Source organism: Gymnoscopelus braueri (genome assembly GCF_963280865.1).
Source record: "Gymnoscopelus braueri genome assembly, chromosome: 12".
Classification (NCBI taxonomy): domain Eukaryota; kingdom Metazoa; phylum Chordata; class Actinopteri; order Myctophiformes; family Myctophidae; genus Gymnoscopelus; species Gymnoscopelus braueri.
In genome coordinates, this window is record NC_137614.1 from 27,281,059 (window position 1) to 27,301,371 (window position 20,313).

At 41.2% G+C, this 20,313-nt stretch overlaps 2 protein-coding genes across 5 annotated transcripts in view; both read left to right on the forward strand.

Annotated features, from left to right (window-relative positions):
- The window catches only part of src (v-src avian sarcoma (Schmidt-Ruppin A-2) viral oncogene homolog), a 39,336-nt gene extending 22,481 nt beyond the window's left edge, over nt 1-16,855 (forward strand). The window contains exons 4-12 of the mRNA XM_080445068.1: nt 1,600-1,698; nt 2,710-2,813; nt 5,548-5,697; nt 6,472-6,627; nt 7,015-7,194; nt 8,811-8,887; nt 8,996-9,149; nt 12,734-12,865; nt 13,210-16,855. Coding sequence (XP_080301194.1) covers nt 1,600-1,698; nt 2,710-2,813; nt 5,548-5,697; nt 6,472-6,627; nt 7,015-7,194; nt 8,811-8,887; nt 8,996-9,149; nt 12,734-12,865; nt 13,210-13,418 — 1,261 coding nt within the window. The 3' untranslated portion in view covers nt 13,419-16,855. The remainder of the gene's footprint in view (nt 1-1,599; nt 1,699-2,709; nt 2,814-5,547; nt 5,698-6,471; nt 6,628-7,014; nt 7,195-8,810; nt 8,888-8,995; nt 9,150-12,733; nt 12,866-13,209) is intronic.
- An 842-nt stretch (nt 16,856-17,697) lies between these two features.
- The window catches only part of mical1 (microtubule associated monooxygenase, calponin and LIM domain containing 1), a 33,715-nt gene continuing 31,099 nt past the window's right edge, over nt 17,698-20,313 (forward strand). For 2 of the 4 annotated variants that reach the window (XM_080445085.1, XM_080445089.1), the window contains exons 1-2: nt 17,698-17,845; nt 18,760-18,850. The gene's annotated coding sequence lies outside the window, so the exon portion shown is untranslated. Of the gene's footprint in view, nt 17,846-18,759; nt 18,855-19,263; nt 19,285-20,313 lie in introns of those variants that run through there. The other 2 variants (XM_080445086.1, XM_080445088.1) reach the window with 2 other exon arrangements.

The following is a 20,313-nucleotide window of genomic DNA, read 5'->3' on the forward strand; positions in this document are numbered from 1 at the left end:
AACGGGTCGCTGCGTCCAAATTAGAGTCCATCTTTGTCTTGGCTTTCTGATTGCTGTGCAATGCATGATGGTAATAACACAATGTATCACATTTACAATGGGTGATATGCTAGGCTTTCGTTATGATGATGCCGCCCCCCCCTCCTTCCCTGTAGCCCTTTGTTTTGTTCTTCATAACCCTCTCTTGCCTCATTATGATTCCTGCCTTCTCACTGACTTATGTAGCAATTTAAATATTTCAGTATTGGCATCATACATTAGCCGAAGCATATGTAATAATTGCTCCTGGAATAATAAAAACAGGCTTGCCCCTCGTGAGTTGCAAATTTACATTAGGCTCAAGTATTAAAGTGCTTCTACTCATGTTATAAATGTGTATTCTGTACTCTGGATTCTGCTTCTGCTATAAAACATGTATCTATATCTCCAACCACTGCCTTCTTCGCTTTCTCTTTTTAATCTTCCTCTTCCTCTGCCTTTTTCTCTCCAATCGCATGTCATCACATTTGTATTTTAGGAGGAAGGTGAACTGCAGGTTTGTGAAGCTTCTCTTGAATTGTGTGTGACTATGATATGCTTGTGTTCCTCCACTTGTTTCTCTGTGTGTGTGTATGCCTGTGCACTATAACAACACTGTGTTAAAGCCACAAGACCCCATAACTCTGTTCAAGCTACTTTTAAGTAGTCAAGGGATGTTGGTTGAAGGCTTTGCAGCACCGTAATCATCTCAAGTCGACAGCAGATAATGGTGGAATTGTAAACACACATTAATTCTACTTGATGGTTAGGATTCTTACACTTGAATCCGGTGCTGTAAAGCTCAGGCAGCGTGCCCCTGATAAGCTGTAGCACAGACACAGTGCTCTTTTAACTCTGAAAAAGTCCAGAGTTAAATGAACCCTCTGCATTTTAATGTGTAGGTACCATTTGTCTCATCCTAAGCCCATGTCCCAAGAAACGCATGTTTGTCTATGTCATTAGAAGACTTTCAGATAATCATTACATTCTTCACCCACTAGCTACTTCATGTGTTCTAGTTCAGCATAGACACACGATGATTCAAACATACCATTACGAGTCACAGACAAGTATCGGCAGCGATGTCGATGCCGGACTAACACCATCAGTTCAATAAGCCCCTGTGGAAAAAACCTGCGCCTATATTTATCAAGCTATCAACATTGCTCAGTCTCTGCTGGATCACTTAACAAGAAATACCCGTAAACATTCATTCACGCATCCAATCCAAAACACTAAATAGCTGGTTGATGAATGGTCATTACTTTGCTTTTCTTTTTTTTCACTTTGGGCCCCTTAAATGTCATACGTTGTGTTCTCATTAAGCTTAATTTATGCTCCCAGTCCCTGCACATTGTGATGCAACGCGTTGTTAGCTTGGAGATCAGTTCTTGTCGGCAAGGGACACAATCATACTACAGTAGTAGTATAAATAAGACTTAATGCAGGTGTTGCGCACCCACCCACCTAAAATAGCAGATCTACAATCTGGCTATTTTAGGTTGGCAACACCCGCACTAGTATAACTCAGGCTTTTAGTCATTTGGATGTGTGATGTGTGTTCTCATCTCTTCTCCACAGAGAGGGGGACTGGTGGCTGGCCCACTCCCTGACCACTGCACAGAACGGGTATATCCCCAGCAATTATGTGGCTCCATCTGACTCCATCCAAGCAGAAGAGTAAATCCCTCCTTTTTTCTCTCTCTGTCTCTACTCTCTGCTATCTCTTTTATCTACTCCTTTCCTTTCATCAAGAGAGCCGAAAAATGTGCAGCCTGATGCGTGATTCTACAGAGAATTCATTTCCGTTTTTAATCTGAATTTGACTTTGAAGTTGGTGCCTATGCTTCAGCACTTGGACCAAAATGGACCTTACAGAAACACCCTTCAAGAGTTAAATCAACACTCAGGATTTGTCAGTGTAGCCCTGGTGTTGTTTAATACTCCTGAAAGCATGCACACAGATGCTTAATTACTTGCTAATGCAATAGACCACTGGTTCTCAAAGTGGGGCCCGGGGACCCCCAGGGGTCCTTGAGGGGGTTCCATGGTGTCCCCAGCTAAATGACTGATTGTTAGGAACCAAACAAGTACAAATGGAACAAAATGGACCGTTACAGGTCCTTTTTGTTTCCATTTTTACATTCTCAGAGTTATATGAACACTGAGCATTTTAGAGTGTAGATTGGGGTAAAAATTGTGTCAAATGGGAGTCCATGGCCTAATGCATATCAAAGGGGGGGGGTCTTTGAAATTAAAAAGGTTGAGAATCACTGCATTAGACCATAAACTAACCCTTTTAACAGCTCCATTTTCTCTTTGCCTTTGCCTACTGCACCGCCAGTCATCTCAGATTGACTGTGGAGTCCAGGTAAGCAGCTGTAATGCTCTAGCTGTCAGTATGCAATGCATTGCATCTGGAATGGGGCACGAGACAATAGCATTTACTTTCAATCGTGCACTTTTAGAGGCCATTATCAACGACTCTTTCTCTACCTTTTACACGTTACTCTCTCCTTCCCTTTCACGTGCACGCGTCCTTTACCCCCCCCCCCATCCTCCCTCACCCTGCCTTCCCCTCCTCCTCTCCCCGACCTCCCTGTCCTCCTCCTCCTCCTCCCTGTCTCTCCGTCCCCCTCCTCCCTGTCCACCCCTCCTGCCTCCCTGACGTTCCTCTCCCTGCCTCCCTAGGTGGTACTTTGGCAAGATTACACGCCGAGACTCAGAGAGGCTGCTGCTGAGTTTGGAGAACAGGAGAGGGACTTTCCTCGTGAGAGAGAGCGAGACCACCAAAGGTGAGTTTGACGCCTCTGTCTGGGAAACTGGGAGAAGATGGAGGGGGGGGGGTGGGGGGTGTTACTCTCTCCTGCATCATCAGTATCAATGATTATATGACTGTTACAGTAAGCCATAAGAATTGTTCACATACTCTCCCTTCGCACGTATGTGATGTTGAGAGGACTTCTCAAACCTCAGTTTTTCTGACATTACAAGATGTCTTTTTTTGATTGTCGAGCTTCACCTCAACCATTTTCACGTACTCTAAGTATGTTATGCAACTGTAACATACAGTAATCCACTAAAGAAAGTTTATTCCTCTGATTGAGATTCCCTGTTGTGTAATTATAGCGTGCTGCTTGTCGTCTGTGTGGTTGTTTGGGTGCACAAGGGAGATGGGAGAAAAGGTTTGATGTGCTGAATGTGCCACACAGCCTGGAGGTGGTTGTGATATAGACAGCTGCTGTGCTGACTGTGGTACACTCCACTCCCCGAGGACTGACTGTGTATGCATGTGCGCGCGCGCGCACGTGTGTTCGCTCACTTTTTCATGTATTTGCGCATGCACGAATGCATGCATGCACATGTGATGAGTTGAGTACAGGATCCCTGCTAGTAGTTTATATGTGTGTTTTTGCACGTGATTATACATGGCTGTGGCATGTGTGGAGAGGAGAGGATTTAAGGGGTTGCTGCTGGAGAGGGAGTGGGTAGCTGTGTGGGAGCAGTGGGGGAGGCCTTTGTTAGGGGGGTGAGCCAGATAGAAGTAGGTCAGTGTACAGTCACAGGGCCATATCGCCCCTGTTCACACTGAGAGAAAGAAGAGGCCTAGGCTGGGACTGCTCAGAGACCGGTGACTGTCATGCCAGTTCACTACAATGAGGCTGCCACCTGGTGGTAGGATGAGGTCATTGCTCACTCGTCGTATTCAGTTGTTTCTTCACTGAGGTTTTCTCCCTGGCTGTCTGTGTGTGTGTCTGCTTATTGTCTCCGCCAGGCCGAAAGGCATGGCGAGAGAGTATGTTTTGCCCCCTGTCCGTCCGTCCGTGTGTCCGTCCGTCCGTCCGTCCGTCCGTCCGTCCGTCCGTCCGTCCGTCCGTCCGTCCGTCCGTCCGTGTGTCCGTCATTCTGTCATTTTGTGTACAGCTAATCTCTGGCACCGTTGGCTTGTTCGCAGTGAAACTGTGCACACACACTCCCTGGATGCCAAAGCGGAACCTCTGCCCCAAATTTTTCAAATTAGCCTTTTATAGCGCCACCAGGAGGCCGCTTTTTGCAAAACACATTTCTTGACAGTACTCCTACAGATTTTATCCAAACATCACGCAAATCAGTACACAGTATTTCTATAGTCATGTGATCAACACGGATCTGTCCAATTTTCCATATTTCATCCTGATTGGCTAAGGTTGGCTTCCAAAGTTTGCAGGATTGCTCCGTTTTCAACAAAATGCCTCAAATCATGAACGCAGCTTGCGATTTCTGTGAGATTTCACACGCACATTTCCACTAGGCCGAGGAACAAATGCCACTTGAAAATGTTCAAATCAGCCTCATGGTGGCGCTATAAATGGACGATTTGTGTTTTTAACTATAACTGCACCGATCTGCATGAAACTTTGCACGCATACTCCCTAGAGGTCAAGGAAAAACAACTGCCCTGCATTTTTCACATTTGCCTTTCATAGCGCCACCAGGAGGCCGACTTATGTAAAACACATTTTTTGATATTAAGCCTTCAGAATTTATCCAAATTTCACGCACATCGGTACACATGATCTCTATAGTCATGTGATCACGATGGATCTTTTAAAATTTTCATATTCCATCCTGATTGGCTAACATTGACATCTAAAGTTTGCAGGAGTGGCCCGTTTTGAACAAAATGCCACAAATCATGAATGCAGCGTCCGATTGCGGTGACACTTTGCACGCAGATTCGCACTACATTGAAGAACAAATGCCACCCTTTTAACATTGCCCTATTATAGCGCCACCAGGAGGCCAATTTTGCAACACTTTTCTCTTTTATATTACTCCTACAAATTCAAACATCATGCAAATCGGTACACATATAGTCAAGTGATCAAGATGGTTCCGTCCGATTTTTCATATTCCATCCTGATTGGCTAATTCCGAACATTGCTGCCCCACAATAACCTACCTGACCTGGCGGAGACCTGTGCTCCGAGGAGCACTTTTTCTAGTTTTCCCCTGAATTCCTTGGATCATGACGCAACTCCCCATATAGGCCATGAAGATTTCTGCATAACTCGATTTTCCCCCATTTTGCATTCTTTTCAAAACACACTTTTTGCTATTCCTCCTACAGATTTTGTCTAAAACTCACATTAATCGCTACACAATATCACTGGAGTCATGTGAAGAACATGTCAGACAGAGTTGTAATAATGATACCGATTGGCTATGAATGGCTTTGCGGGAGGGGCCTATGTTACAAAAAATCGCAAACATCATAAACACGACCCAAATTTTTATTTATATTGAGGGGCATCAAAAAAGAATCTGACCCAAAAGAGATTTCACTTGCACCCATAGGGTTGCCACCAATATGACAAAACAAAATGTCTGACATTTTTTCAGCAAAAAGCTAATGTGAATCTAAAGACAAAAGGAAAATGAAAAGAAAATGAAAGATTTTCTTTCTCACCTTTTAGAAGCAAATATATTTTATTAAATAAATTCGCTGATTGTCAATGTGGTTGTCATGGTTACTTTAATCTCTTCCAGGTGCCTACTGCTTGTCTGTATTGGACTACGACAACACCAAAGGGCTGAACGTGAAACACTACAAGATTAGGAAGCTGGACAGTGGGGGCTTCTACATCACCTCACGGACACAGTTCAGCAACCTACAGCAGCTCGTCAATCACTACCGCAGTGAGTTCACACCAGAACGTCTACAGTCTAGTGATTCTAAATGTTTTTTAATTTCAAGGACCCCCAGTTTCATATGCTTTTGGCCACAGACCTCCCATCCTCCAAAACCGCTTTCCCCAACTGCTCACCACCTTGTTTTACTGTTTTGATTGATTTAGCTCTTTTGACATAACTTATTGCCAGACCCAAGGGGTCGGGCTTACATGAGGCTTTGTACCTGTTTCGTCCATACATGGGCATGGTCACTTTGTCCTCCGGCCCCAGCCAAAAAAAAGTCTGTCACTTTGTCCTCCGGCCCCAGCCAAAAAGAATTCTGTCCCCCCACATCATTATTATGTCACAAGTATGTAATTAAGTAAAGCTCATCATACTAGAACTTCATTCTGGGTCTGGCAGAACCAGGTCTCCTGGTCTTGTTTTATTGTGTTGTAACCCATGATACCAAAAAGGTCTGCATTGCATGAAAGACGATGATATTTCAGAAAGCAAAAATGTATTTGATGGTATTTAATGTACCAAGAATTGAACTATTGCAAAGAATAGAATTGTTAAAAAGCAAGTCTCTTGCACATCTACAAAGGCGACAGGTGCGTAGGAGAAGACCAAACGAAGGTGAAAAAGTGTTTTCCCGTTAAAACGGGTTTTCCCGTTAAAACTTTTTAATTGCATTTGAATTAAAACGTTTTAATTGCATTTGAAGACAGTGTGCGGGAGTTTTTTCTTCTTCAATGAATAGAATTGTACCTTACTTTCTTGCTTTCTGCCATCTCCCAGAGCATGCCGACGGGTTGTGTCACAGTCTGACGGAGGTGTGCCCCGTCCTGAAGCCACAGACCCAGGGTTTGGCCAGGGACGCCTGGGAGATCCCCAGAGACTCTCTCAAACTCGACGTCAAACTGGGACAGGGGTGCTTTGGAGAGGTCTGGATGGGTAAGGCATATCTTGAGCTGTAACATATTACTGTCTTGATACCACACAGATAATACAGATTGATAAACACTGTATGTAATTTGCTTTCTTGGTCTTGAAAAAAAGCATTGTTAACTAACTCTGCCAACACTATGCAATTGTCAAGATTGTCATTTTGACCGTGCTCTAGAGAGTGACCTTGTCCTTGACCTTTTCTACCCCCAAATTCCCAACAAGTTTCATGAGAATCTGACCCCTCTGAACTTGATTTTTACATTGACCTTTTCGACCCAAAAGTTAATTGTCTCTTGGTTTACTGATCATTTGCACCATGTTTTGTCAAGATAATCTGAAGATTGGTTTTGGTCAAATTTAGTGAACAAAGTGTGTTTGTTCCGGTTTCAACAGGGACATGGAATGGTACAACACGTGTGGCTATCAAGACACTAAAGACTGGCACCATGTCTCCTGAGGCCTTCCTCCAGGAAGCCCAGGTCATGAAGAAGCTGAGACATGAGAAGCTGGTTCAGCTCTATGCCGTGGTGTCGGAGGAGCCGATCTACATTGTGACGGAGTACATGGGCCAAGGTAAACGCCTGATTTGTACGTCGTTATAATAAAGTTCTGCCACGCGGCCCCAGCATGCAACAAAGATTAAGGGCAGGTACACACTGTAGGACTTTTAAAGTGGTCGGGGGTCGTCTGATCGTTAAGCATTTCACACTACAGGAGTTTATTTCTTGAAATCGGCTGTCATATATCGTTGTGGTTTTCACCCTATAGATTGATCCCCGACCACGGATTACACACTGTAGGATAGTTCACTAGGATGCTGTCCAGAGTCAGACCCAATACATACATGTATTTGTTTTTATTCCAATTCATTTTAATCGACGTCTCCCGTGATATATCTCCCTCTCCCTCTCCCTCCCTCTCTCTCGTAAGAAGCAGTCAGTGTTGCCATGTCCGCGTATTATAAGCGACTTTGGGATTGTTTTTCTGTTGCTTGAAAGTGTAGTTGCTTATTTGGTCTTGTTTCCTAATGTTGTTTGAGCCAGTTGTTCTCAAACATTTTCATGGCAAGGACCCCCAAATTAATATTTGTCCACAGACCTTCCCCCTTCTGAAGATATGTTGTGCCATAGACCCCCATACAAGATCTGTGTGGATTTGGAAAATATTCCACAATTTTCTCAAGATTTTTCTTTGAAAATAGCTGCGACGCGTTGTGAGCTTGTAGATTGGCTATTTATTTCAAATATCCAATGTATTTGTAAATAGGTTTAAAGTGCTCAAGTGGCCTTTTCTTGGGCTTGTTTTCATAGACCTGGTTGCTTATTTCTCTCGCAACATCTGGCAACGCTGTTCAGACACACATGCTGCACTCACAGACGCATACACACACACACACACACACACACACACACACACACACACGTGACACACACACACACACACACACGTGACACACACACACACACACACACACACACACACACACACACACACACACACACACACACACACACACACACACACACACACACACACACACACACACACACAGAGCTCGCTCTCGCTCTCTGTCTCTCTGTACAATTCCTCTAAAATAAACAGCCCACCAGGCTCGCTCACTTTCTCATTTTGTTTTATAATGTTAACTTAATACAGGACTGGACGGTAATATTGCGGTAGGGACTGTTTATTGTGGTCAGATCCAGCGACGCTCCCTAGCCACGGTGGCTGTAATGTGCTCTCATTGGCTGTAGCGTGCATCTGCTCGCAGAGTGGTCTCAGCTCCTTTCACACTATATGATATTGTCTGATGTCCTGTCTGCGACAGAGACGAATAACTAACTTGGTAGTTATTTGAAAACAGTCGGAAAGCCGTCGCAGAGCGGATGATCGCAGCCAGAACGGCTCGCAGAGCCTTTCACACACAGCGAGCATTATCTCGCCGATCAAAGGCCGATCTGCGTCAGATCGGGAGGTTTTGTCGGCGAGCGCCAAAAAAGGTCGCCGACAGCATTATCGGACCAAATATCCTGTAGTGTGTACCTGCCTTAAGTCTACCATGAGTGGAAATCATAACAAGTGCAAACTTTCAGACATTAATGCAAGCTTGTTGAAAAGCACACATGCGTATTGAATTATTAAATATTTGTTATTACACAAAGACTCTATTTTGACTGATATTTTTACAGGTAGCTTACTGGACTCCCTCAAAGGGGAAATGGGAAAAGTGCTCCGCCTCCCTCAACTGGTTGACATGGCCTCACAGGTCAGCACAAAACATTTTGTACAACACTGCACGATACATAAAAGTGTTCCTTACAATACTTAATTTGTTTTTCTGTCTCTCACATACACATCTTGTCCCACTGCTTAGATTGCCTCAGGAATGGCTTATGTGGAGAGAATGAACTATGTGCACAGAGATCTGAGAGCCGCTAACATCCTGGTGGGAGACAATCTGGTGTGCAAGGTGGCCGACTTTGGTCTAGCCCGCCTCATAGAGGACAACGAGTACACTGCCAGGCAAGGTAAGACCACCGGAGGGCGCTGGTTAGCTTTCATATTTTCTTCATACTTACATTTTGTGATTAGTTTGAGGTCAGAGGCATCATTGCACTGTTGCAAAGAAAGATGTACATGAACTTTCTAGAAAGGTGCCATATATCCTCAGCTCAGAAGCAACTAGAACCGATGCGGAGCAAAATGCTCCATTGTTGCTCAAATTCTGGCTCTCAGGTGCATCATCTTAGAAGTGAAGTCCCAACAACCTGTCACCACTTATGGGTTATTTTATTATGGGTTATCTTGAAGTCCTATAGCCCGGAGTACCACTTCTGCTCCATGCAATTGAAGCTATGCACACAACACTCATGCTAAGGTAATAAGTGCAAATGGTGAAACAAATAGGTTTATATACACTAGCTAGCTCCCTTCCTGTTCATAACGTCCTTGACTTCACACTGCAGAGAGCCACAGTTGGGTGTGAGGCCAAGCTTGGATTTACCATTACTCCAAGGAGGTCAACATGGCATCCAGCAAATAGAGAGACAAAATCAGGACTTTGTGGAAAACATCGCATAAGAAGGCAGAGAGCTGAAGGATGTCAAGGACTACAGTGTTGTATTGGTTGCTAGTTACGCTGTAATTGATGACCTACTTAAGTCTATGACTCCAGTGGTTGCTGTTTTGCCATTTCAGCCGCCATTAGCAGCAGAAATTCCATTGAGGTGTTTTGTCAGGTTAACGCTAGAACATTAAGTATTCCATGTGAATGATGCTGGACAACAAATTTCAACATGAAGTTGATTGATAGGTTCTGTATTTAGACATACTTCTCTCTTGTTTATCTTTTTATCATCAGTTTCCTCCCATAGAGAAACAATTTGCTATTGTCAAACTAGTTTCATAAGCCTGTGCAGTACTATTGTATGGTTTGCAAAACAGACCCAGTCTGGTCCCATAGACCTTAGTTTTTATTCATTTGACTTTTTTTCCCCTATGAGATGGCCCAATGTAAAGAAATACTTTTTTTGCTTTCATCTCTGCATGATACACCTTTTATAAGAAAGATAAGCCCTTGAGATGAACCATTATTTCGTTTTCAAGGAGGTCCTTGGCACACATTTACAGTACATAAAGTAAAACTACACACCTACACTCACACATAGACAGACAAATGTTCCCCCAGGCCTAGCTACTCCCACGCCCACTGTTATGTTCACCAGACATATGTAGATCTGGATATTATCTAAATTGCAATATGTCCATTTAGAAAGAATATATCACTTGAACAGTGATGTGGGTGACTATTTGGGAAACTAAGGCGGCAGTTCAGTACTCTTACATCTATATGTCATGTATAATTAGAAGCAAGAGCAGGCTGTTTGAAGAGAGAAGTAAAAAGAGATGCCTTAAAATGTAAGGAGGTAATAGATACACTGGGCAGGTTGTTTCGTTCAAATGGAGCTTATATTTAAGGATATGTCACCCAATGTCTTTAGAAATGAAGAAAAAAAGGATACTGCCTTAGAGCTTAGACTATTATCTATATGGAAATATTGTTTTAAGTGAAAGGGGTAGTTAACGAAAATGCATATGAAAACAAATTGCAACCAGTGATAGTGTCTTCTAGATTTAGGTGTTAACCCATTTAGCAAACAGTGATGGGTTGATGAGGAGACCTTATTGTGAGGACGGAGATTAGATTCTAAGGCAATATCTGCATAATCTAGTATTGGTAATATGCTATTATCAACTGTGAAATAATTATTTTCCTAACCTGTATGGTGAAACAGTTGATAGAACAATATAATTTATTCCTTTGCATTATACTTTTTTTAATGAAATGACATTAATGATACAATTATTTTGTATCTTCTGTAACTTAGACAAATTTCTCTTTTAAAAAAATATCTTTTTGTCATCAGTTTCCTCCCGTAGAGTGAAAAACTGCAAATACTGTAGTATCAAAATATGCGATAGTTTCATAAGCCTGTGCAGTACTATTGTGTATGGTTTGCAAAACAGACCTTAGGGGTCTGGTGCATGGTTAATTTTCCCTTAGTTTTTATTCAATTTGTTTTAAATTTTCAGTTTAGTTTCAGTGGATTAGCTAGTTTTAGTTTCGTTTGTATAGATTTAAATATTAGTTTCTATTTTAAATAATATATGCGTTTGTCAGGGGCTAGTTTAACTAGATTAACAAGTTCAGAATAGGTATTTTGTTATACAAACACATTACTTTGTGAAGGCAAGTGACTCACAGTCATGTTGACATCCCAGTCTGAACTACAAAAGAACACTCCTCGGAGCGCAGGTCTCCGCCAGGCCGTGTTGCCTACCCTGGGCCCGCAAACTTTGGAATGAAGTCATAGCCAATTGGAATGAAATTCCTACAGTATATGATGATAATAATAATAATAATAATAATAATAATTAATACACTTTATTTATATAGCACCTTTCATGACATAAATCCAGCTCAAAGTGCTTTACAGAGCAAAAAACACAAAACATTTTTTTTTAAATAAAATACACAAAACAGTGGCAAAAAACAATGGCATAAAAATAATGGCTAAAACAATACATAACAGGCAGTGAGCAAAACAGTACAGACATGAATAACAACACAGGGATTTAGAAGAGAAAAAAATCAACTAAAAGCAAGAGTGAAGAAATATGTCTTGAGCTGTGCTTTAAAACTGTCCACAGAGGGTGCCTGTCTTATGTGTAATGGGAGTTTATTCCAAGCCGTCGGACCGTAGAAGCAGAATGCTGCTTCGCCGTGTTTTTTATATGACATTTCAGGCACTTCGAGTAGGCCAGCACTAGACGACCTGACGGGGCGGTTTGGAACGTATCTAGGGAGGAGGTCATAGAGGTAGGAGGGGGCCAGACCATTGAGACCTTTATAAAGTAAAATAATTTTTAAATCAATCCTAAAAACAACCGGGAGCCAATGTACTGGAGTAAAAACTGGAGTAATATGTTCTCTCATCTTGGTTTTAGTTAAAACTCTGACTGCCGCATTTTGAACTAGTTGTAATCTGTCGGTTGTTTTTTTTTGGCAGGCCAGAAAAAAGTGCATTACAGTAATCAAGTTGAGAGAACACAAAAGCGTGGATCAACGTTTTTGCATCGTCCAACGACAGATAGGCTCTAATTCGTGCAATATTTCTCAGATGGAAGAAGGCAATCTATGAGGAGTTGCATCATAATTAAAGGAAACAAGGGTGGTACATTTTGATCTACTGTCCAAAAGTTATACGCAAAAAAAATAATATTCACACCCAGTTTTAGTTTTTTGTTGAATTTTTGTTAACTCGAATAACCTTGGTCTGATCCCATAGACTATAGACGATGCTGGGGTCATTTAGTTTGGATAGACTGAATGATCAGCTGGTTGATGTGCTTTGGCGGCATGCTTTCACTATATTTTTTAAATGTAAAAAACACCAAATATGAGGGCCACTGTTAAATTGAAATTCCTAGGTTGATTTTTGTTTCCAGTCTGCCCCGGCCTTTCCCCAATGCAGTTAGTTGGCACGATGTAAAAAAACATTTTGTTTGTCTCAGAAGGATGGAGTTTCAACGTGTGTGTGTTCTATTGTAGGGGCCAAGTTTCCCATCAAGTGGACAGCTCCTGAGGCTGCACTCTACGGACGCTTCACCATCAAGTCTGACGTCTGGTCGTTTGGGGTTCTGTTGACTGAACTAGCAACCAAAGGCAGAGTGCCATATCCGGGTATGAATACTCTCACAAACACTAGTAAAGTTTCAATAAACTATGTTTTGTTTATAGACTTGAAAATAGTGAAATAATGAAATAGTAATTATGTAACTGTGAAAACTGCAGTCACTAAAAGGAAAGAGTATTGACTGATCCCCGGGGAGGGGAAATTACTTTTTCTGGCTGCTCAGACAAACTGTTAAGGGTTGAGTGTCTTGCTCAGGGACACTTAAACACATTAACTGGGCGAGCCGAGGGTTGAACCAGTGACCTTCGGATTCCCAGGGAGCCTCTCTACCATCTCAGTTATGGCCGCCTAAAATACAACATGACATCATCGGGTCTATTTTCTTGTGCAGGTATGGTGAACCGGGAGGTTCTGGACCAGGTGGAGCGTGGCTACAGGATGCCCATCCCCGCGGAGTGCCCCGAGTCCCTCCATGAGTTGATGCTGACCTGCTGGAGAAAGGAAGCGGAGGAGCGACCCACTTTTGAGTACCTACAGGGCTTCCTGGAAGATTACTTCACATCCACAGAGCCCCAGTACCAGCCAGGAGAGAACCTGTAAATGGGCAAATTCTGTGTGTGTGTGTGTGTGTGTGTGTGTGTGTGTGTGTGTGTGTGTGTGTGGGTGTGCGTGCACAGTGCACACTCGTGAGCATGTAAAATGCTTTAGAGCACATGCTCATGAAGGTACTGTATGTGTGTGCAGGCATGTACTGTATGTATCATGCTTAATTTATACGCCGTCATACGTTTGCGTCGCATGCCAAAAATAGCTGATCTACAAGCTCACAAGGCATCATGATAAGACACCTTGTGAGCTTCAGCGTCAGCTATCTTTGGCATGCTACGTCATCGTACAACGAAGTACAAATCAGGCTTAAGAAGGGGAGAAGATACAACTGTTGGGTACGATTAATGACATCAACCTCTCTGGCATCTGGGACCGCCAGCGACGTAACAAAGCAATCAACCACCTTCAGTACCTGCATCGTTCTATTATCACTGTCACACTCTGCATGGTGTCAGTTCTGAGGAATATGAGAACAATAAAGGAAGGACAGGATTATTCTTTTGTATTCTTTGACGTACAGGAGGACTTTTTCTTCATGTTTTTATCAACAGACCATGCCTCATTTCCTCGTGTTTGCAATGTTTCCTCATGACACATCTTGCTCATGCCTTCTTAGTCTGTGATGGTTCATGTGATTGACCTTTGTGGTTAGTCATGTTCAACACTGTGGCTGTGACTCTGAACCAAATGGAAACATTACAGATGGGTGGAGCAAGGGCGGGATCAGTGGATACAACGCACACCGCAGAAATCTGAAGTGTTATTTTAAAGGTGCATGAATCCCTAGGCTGATTTTGTGGTTTGATTTCTGGTTCATGTTAAAAACTACAGCAGGGTAAAAATGGCGGACCGCATAAGGCTCACTTTATAATACACCATGATGTTAGCAATGCTGCTGCAGATAATTGCACATTGGCCTAAATCTAACACACCCATTATTAATTTGATTAGCTGCAATTACGTTGCTTGCTACCCTGCAATGTCTTTAACCTTCTATAGGTTTTAGCCTGTACAGGAAAACAAACTACAAATTCGTCTTAGGGTTTCATACCCTAAACTCTTTCAAAGTTAAATTAACACTCCAGGTTTTGCTGTGCAGTGCCCGACCGAAAGTGGCACTTCGGGATATCCTCTTTTTCAGACATTTCAACAAATGTATACTGTGTATTATTAGTCTTCCTACACTGCAAAGACCTGAGTGTTAATGTAACTCTTAAGAGTGTAAAAACAGACCTGTAAGCTTACGAAAGTTTAAATTATCAGGATTTTTATTTCTACAGAGTGACTCTTTGGAACCTTTCTATTTCAGGATGTCTCGGATGTTCTATTTGAGATGAATCATGTTATCAAACCTGGATCAACTGGAATATTTTTATGTTGGCTTTGTGCATTTTTTAGGTCCGTTTGCTGACTGCTGTGAGGTGTAGTATGACAGTGGTTCTCAACGTGGGGTCCAGGGATCCCCAGGGGTCCTTGAGGGGGTTCCAGGGGGTCCCCAGCTAAATGATTTATAGTTAGGCTCTGAATGGAAACTCAGATTGTGGTTGTACACGCTCAGAGTTAACGCTGAGCATTTTACATTGTAGATTGGGGCCCCGAGGTAAAACAATTAATGGTATGAAATGGGGTCAGTGGCCTAATGCATATCAAACTGGGGGTCCTTGAAATTAAAAAGGTTAAGAATCACAATCATTCAGGTGTCCATATCCCTGTATGTCCTCCTGGCTTACCTGTGGATAGCATTCACAAGCCAGCCTATAGGTTTAACACTGTGACCAGTGTACAGTACAACACAAAGAAGAAAAACGTTTTTTTTTCTGGGGTGGGGTGGGGGACCTTTTCTCTAAAAGAAATGGCTACTGATGACGAATACTTCTCAGGACGGAGAAGAATACGAATCTGCTGCAATGTAGTTTTGTGCCAATGAAAACTTTTTTTTTTTTACTCTTCTATTGTGTACAAATGTATTTTTATGACGTTTTCTTACAATGCAGTTAGGTAAGGGCCCAGTCATTTATAACTTGATGATAATACAGCGTTTTGTGAATCCTGTGTCCAGTACCAACTATGGATTTGAATCATGGTTTGCTTTCCAGCATTCAGATAAAGATTGCCTCCATGATGAGCTTATACTGTTGTTAACTTTAAGTAAGATCTGCATTCAGTACAGCTTGAGCATGATCTTACTCTAGGTATTAATGGATAGTGATGGTACTGAATACAGCCTGTAGGGGGCAATACAAATCCATCCCAAGTCTGTATGGCTTTAGGAAATAAATTGGCATCTTATCAAAATTGTAAATATGTCTTCAATGCAAATATTTTGTACATCCTCTCTTTATAATTTATTCATTTGCAAAATACCCCTCAATGGTTTATCTTTTTTTGTGACCATTTTACCATCCACTTAATGTTTATGATGAACCCTTTAGTTATGTGAGTAACTGAAGTACACCATACTGTATGTGTATATAATTACGAGAGAGAAACATTTTCTTGAGACGTGAACTGTGTTTTTTGTGCATATTTCAGTGAAATGTAGCCTGGTACATTTACACGAGTGGTGCATCTAGCAAGAGAAACCACTCGATGCATTAGCTTATAACTAAAGCTTAATTTATGCTCCATTGCACGACAGTGTTGCTTGCCAAAAAGAACTGAGACTCTTGCTAGAACTAATAACTCGGCTTCAAAAATCTTTCCACATCACAACCTAAACCACTAATGTTTACATATGGAAAATCATCTGGGATTTTTTGGACACTTTCAGAGGCTGATAAATAAACAGCCAATGAGCTGCCATCCTGTGTACAGTTGAAAGAATTATGGTTTATGTTGACGTCATCAACTTGCATGATGTAAATGCTGTATTTTTTTATTCTGATATGACTACCTTTTCATGAACCACTATTGATTCAGCTTATCATCCTCTTCAGATGTTGTGTAGCTGCCTGTAATTACATTTTCTTGCATTTATCCATTTTTTCCTCAACCGGTCTGATTTCATGAAACGGATGCAAGAAGGGGTTTAATATTCTAACCAGTCTGCTGTATGCAGCCTCGTTCACACTGATCATGTGATTCATGTGGGGTTCTAACCAGTCTGTATTAGTCTTGTTCACATTGACCATGTGGGGTTCTTTGGCTCTTCTTTCTCAGCCTATGCAGGTTTTCTTTTTTGGGGGGTATTCGATATTCCTATAGGCTATCTGTATAATATATTGTATACTTAAATATATTTTCTACAGCAGTCAATAGAAATCAAAAGAACATTTCGGACTATTAAATCTAGTTTAAACCCTACTGTATATTGTTCAAAATTAAGATTACAATGTTTGAATAAAATTTGTATATTGCCAAATGTATTCAGCTACACCCTGACTTCTTGTTCTTGTCTTAATTAATAAAAAGACATATTTCATTTTGAATGACCAGGGTTGTTAGTCTTTCTGATCCTCCCTATAGTGATCAAATAAAACTGATCAAAGAGCATAACTTGTGGCCAGGTCATTTAGTGTGAGGGTTAAATAACTGCCTTCCTGGAAATGGATTCTTATCAGATTGTTTACTAAGATAAATATGAAATATATTGCATCAAATTAAGATGGGCCTAGGCTACTAAGAAATAACACTAACAGGTTTCTGTAACTCCTTTTTAAACCAGGCTACTGCTAAAGAGTATAAGTTGCCAGTGCTTGAATTCAATGGCTTAATTTTATATATTTTTAATCCAAAATTAATCCAACCGGATGTACAGGTTTTGTAGCAATTTGTAGCAATTTTAGAAATATTAGACCTTAATTGTCGAATGTTTAAGCATGTTATAATCATGTATATTTTACTTAAAAACATTTTCCAAATATTTTATTTTTCAACAATTTGGAAAAATGCTCTTCCTTGGTGCCCACCTATCCTGTTTTGATTGATTGATTGAATACTTTATTTAGAAGTTTGCAGAAAAAAAGCACATGAAAGTACAGTTCAAATACAAGGTCAACTAAATAGGATTACAAAAATTCATAGTGTTACCAAATATACATAGCCTACTCTTAAATAAACAGTTCACCCTATTCCAGGATGTGAAGTAGTTTCCTCTAAATGCTGTATCTTTCGCCCTCTGAGTCTATGGTCTTATATAGCTCATCACGTTAAGTGCTGTGTGGTTTCATCAACCTGCTGCTGCTCATCATCACGTGTGTTGTTGTTGAGCTGCTACCAGAAACCCCCGGAAGAGCAGAGCTGTGCAGTCACAGTGTGCATATGCCCTGTCTGTGAGCCATATCTACGAGCCATATGGACGCAGGTGAGGGAGCGTTCATTCTCACAGGGAAACTCCCCTGATCAGCCCTGTAAACAAAGAATGGAAATGGACACAGCGCAGATCGACCAATGTCACGTTCATCCTCACTTTAAAAAAGGTAACACATCAAATCTTTTACAAAAGATAAGTACCCAAATGTAGATTATTATTGTTTTTTACATCGCAGTGATTACGTGTCTAATGTCTATGTGTGCAAATACGGACGGGTTACTGTAGGCTACTGTACTGTGCCTGTACTTTATTTTTAACCATTAATGTTGGAAAATTGTCGCTCAGGCTGTCAGCCAGTTGACAATCACTCCTTCGAAAGATAGAACTGAACCGCAACCGCAAATTAGTTTACCTCTTATGTTCAGTGGTGTAAAGTAACTAAGTACATTTACTCAAGTACTGTACTTAAGTAAATGTTGAGGTATTTTTACTTTACTGGAGTATTTCCAGTTTTCTGTACTTTTACTTCTACTCCACTACATCTGAAAGCTCACAATGCGTCGCAAAAGATTTGTATACATTTGAAAATGGGACATTCTGCATAATGAGTACTTTCAGCTTTTGGTACTTTAAGTACATTTTGATACCAATACTTTTGTACTTTTACTCAAGTACATTTTGAATTCTGGACTTTTACTTCAGAAACAGTAACAGTAATTTCTACATTGCAGTATTGATACTTTTACTTAAGTAAAAAATTTGAGTACTTTTTCCACCACTGCTTATGTTGATGTAATGTAACCCTTGTAGTAACACTGCTGCTGTGTTGTGACTGCTACTACAACCCTGGCACTTAAAACTGCATGGGTGTTAAAATTAAACTTTTCCTGTTTGTTCATTTATCTACTTCCTGTCATTGTAAGCGTCTATAGACTTAAATGTCTTTGCTGGTGGATTATTAGATGCCATAAATATCTGCTGGAGTGTGATAAAGTTATATTGCATGTTCTTTGCTCACTTAAATTGTTCTCATTATTTGCTCCCAACCTTTGGTTAACCCACGCCCCCTTCATCTACCAGCCCACATGTCATTGTCAAGGTGATCCTGTATCCTGATACACACAGCTTTTCCAGGACCATTGTTATCAACTTCAGACACACACACAACAAGGTAAGTGAATTTATTCACATGGTAAAGATACGTTTATGTATTTACAGACTTATTAGTTCATTCTAAAACACGCAACACAAAACGGGTACACAAAAATCTAATCATTAAAGCCATTTGTACCAATGTCTCCACAGGGATGACTGGTGTTGCACAATACTAAAACTACAGTTCGGACAGCAGCATAATAATAGCATTAGTGAGAATCAAGAGCAGGACTGGACCTGTTCTAAGGAATCCTGCTGATTCTTGTATGATATGAATTATTTCATAACATTTTGCCAGTCAGATGATAGCTGACTAATACTGTGTGTGTTTATCTCCTACTAGATGATGCATGTATTCTGAATGACTTTACTGACTTCCACAATTATAATTAGCAAAGTCATATTTGAAGACATGTGAGACTACTTTCAGGCTTTCCACTTATTCAAACTGTGAGTGTCATCTGAAAACTAAATTAGGTTAACAGTTTAAAGTTTCTCAGCTTGTTTCTTTTTGAGTATAGTGGCTCCGCTTTCAGCATGGTATTGGACTTTCACCTTTCATACAAGCCTGATATGACTGGGCTATCATTTTAGATAAATCTGGCATGTACTTGGTGCACTGCTGGCTGTAGTATTGGTGATAATAAATTAGCTTCTTATCAAATTTTTTATGTTGTGAGATTATTATCAGTCAGGCTGTATGACCTGAACCCTTACCCTTCTTACTGTTGCTTGCTTGGAATGATAGTGATGTGATTGAAGCTCATTCTACTGCTTATTCTGCAGTTGTAAAAGAAAATAGAGCCATGAAGCTGGTAACCTTCCATCAGGGTGTTTCCTGAAACGCTAACCTTCCGAGCAGTTAAAAGTCAGTGATGTGCAGGAATATGATCCTGTTGATGATGTGACAGACAATAAAAGAGCAGAACTCCTGTCACCTTCATGCCAGATCACGTCTGGAGATTCTTATGTAAGTCAGTCCTGGGGATATTATATTTGTTACGATCCAAAAGGGAGAATGGCAAACTGTGCTCGAACTAGGTAGAAGAGCCTAAGGGCCCTATCTTGCGTGCCGCCTTACCCCTTATCCCTAAACGTATTATCCGTATTCAACTATTTTAAAAAACATTTTAAAATAGTTCAACTAGCTGATCTACATCGACACGTTGTGAGCTTGTAGATTGGCTGTTTGAACTATTTTAAAATGTTTTTCAAAATAGTAAAAAAAAATGGCAAAGAAGTTTAGGGATAAGGGGTAAGGCACGCAAGATACAGGGCTCTATTCACAGGCCAAAAATTCCCCGTTAAATCGGGATAATGGACCTGCGCCGCCCCAATAGGTTATTCTAGCACCTGCTCTACCCGTCACCATTATGCCGACGCCGTTATTTGCGCGTGGAGGTGTGTCCGTGGGCGTGTTGTTGCTATATCCCCCACATTGCAATTCTACAGACACACATGGGTACGGCTTGGGGACGG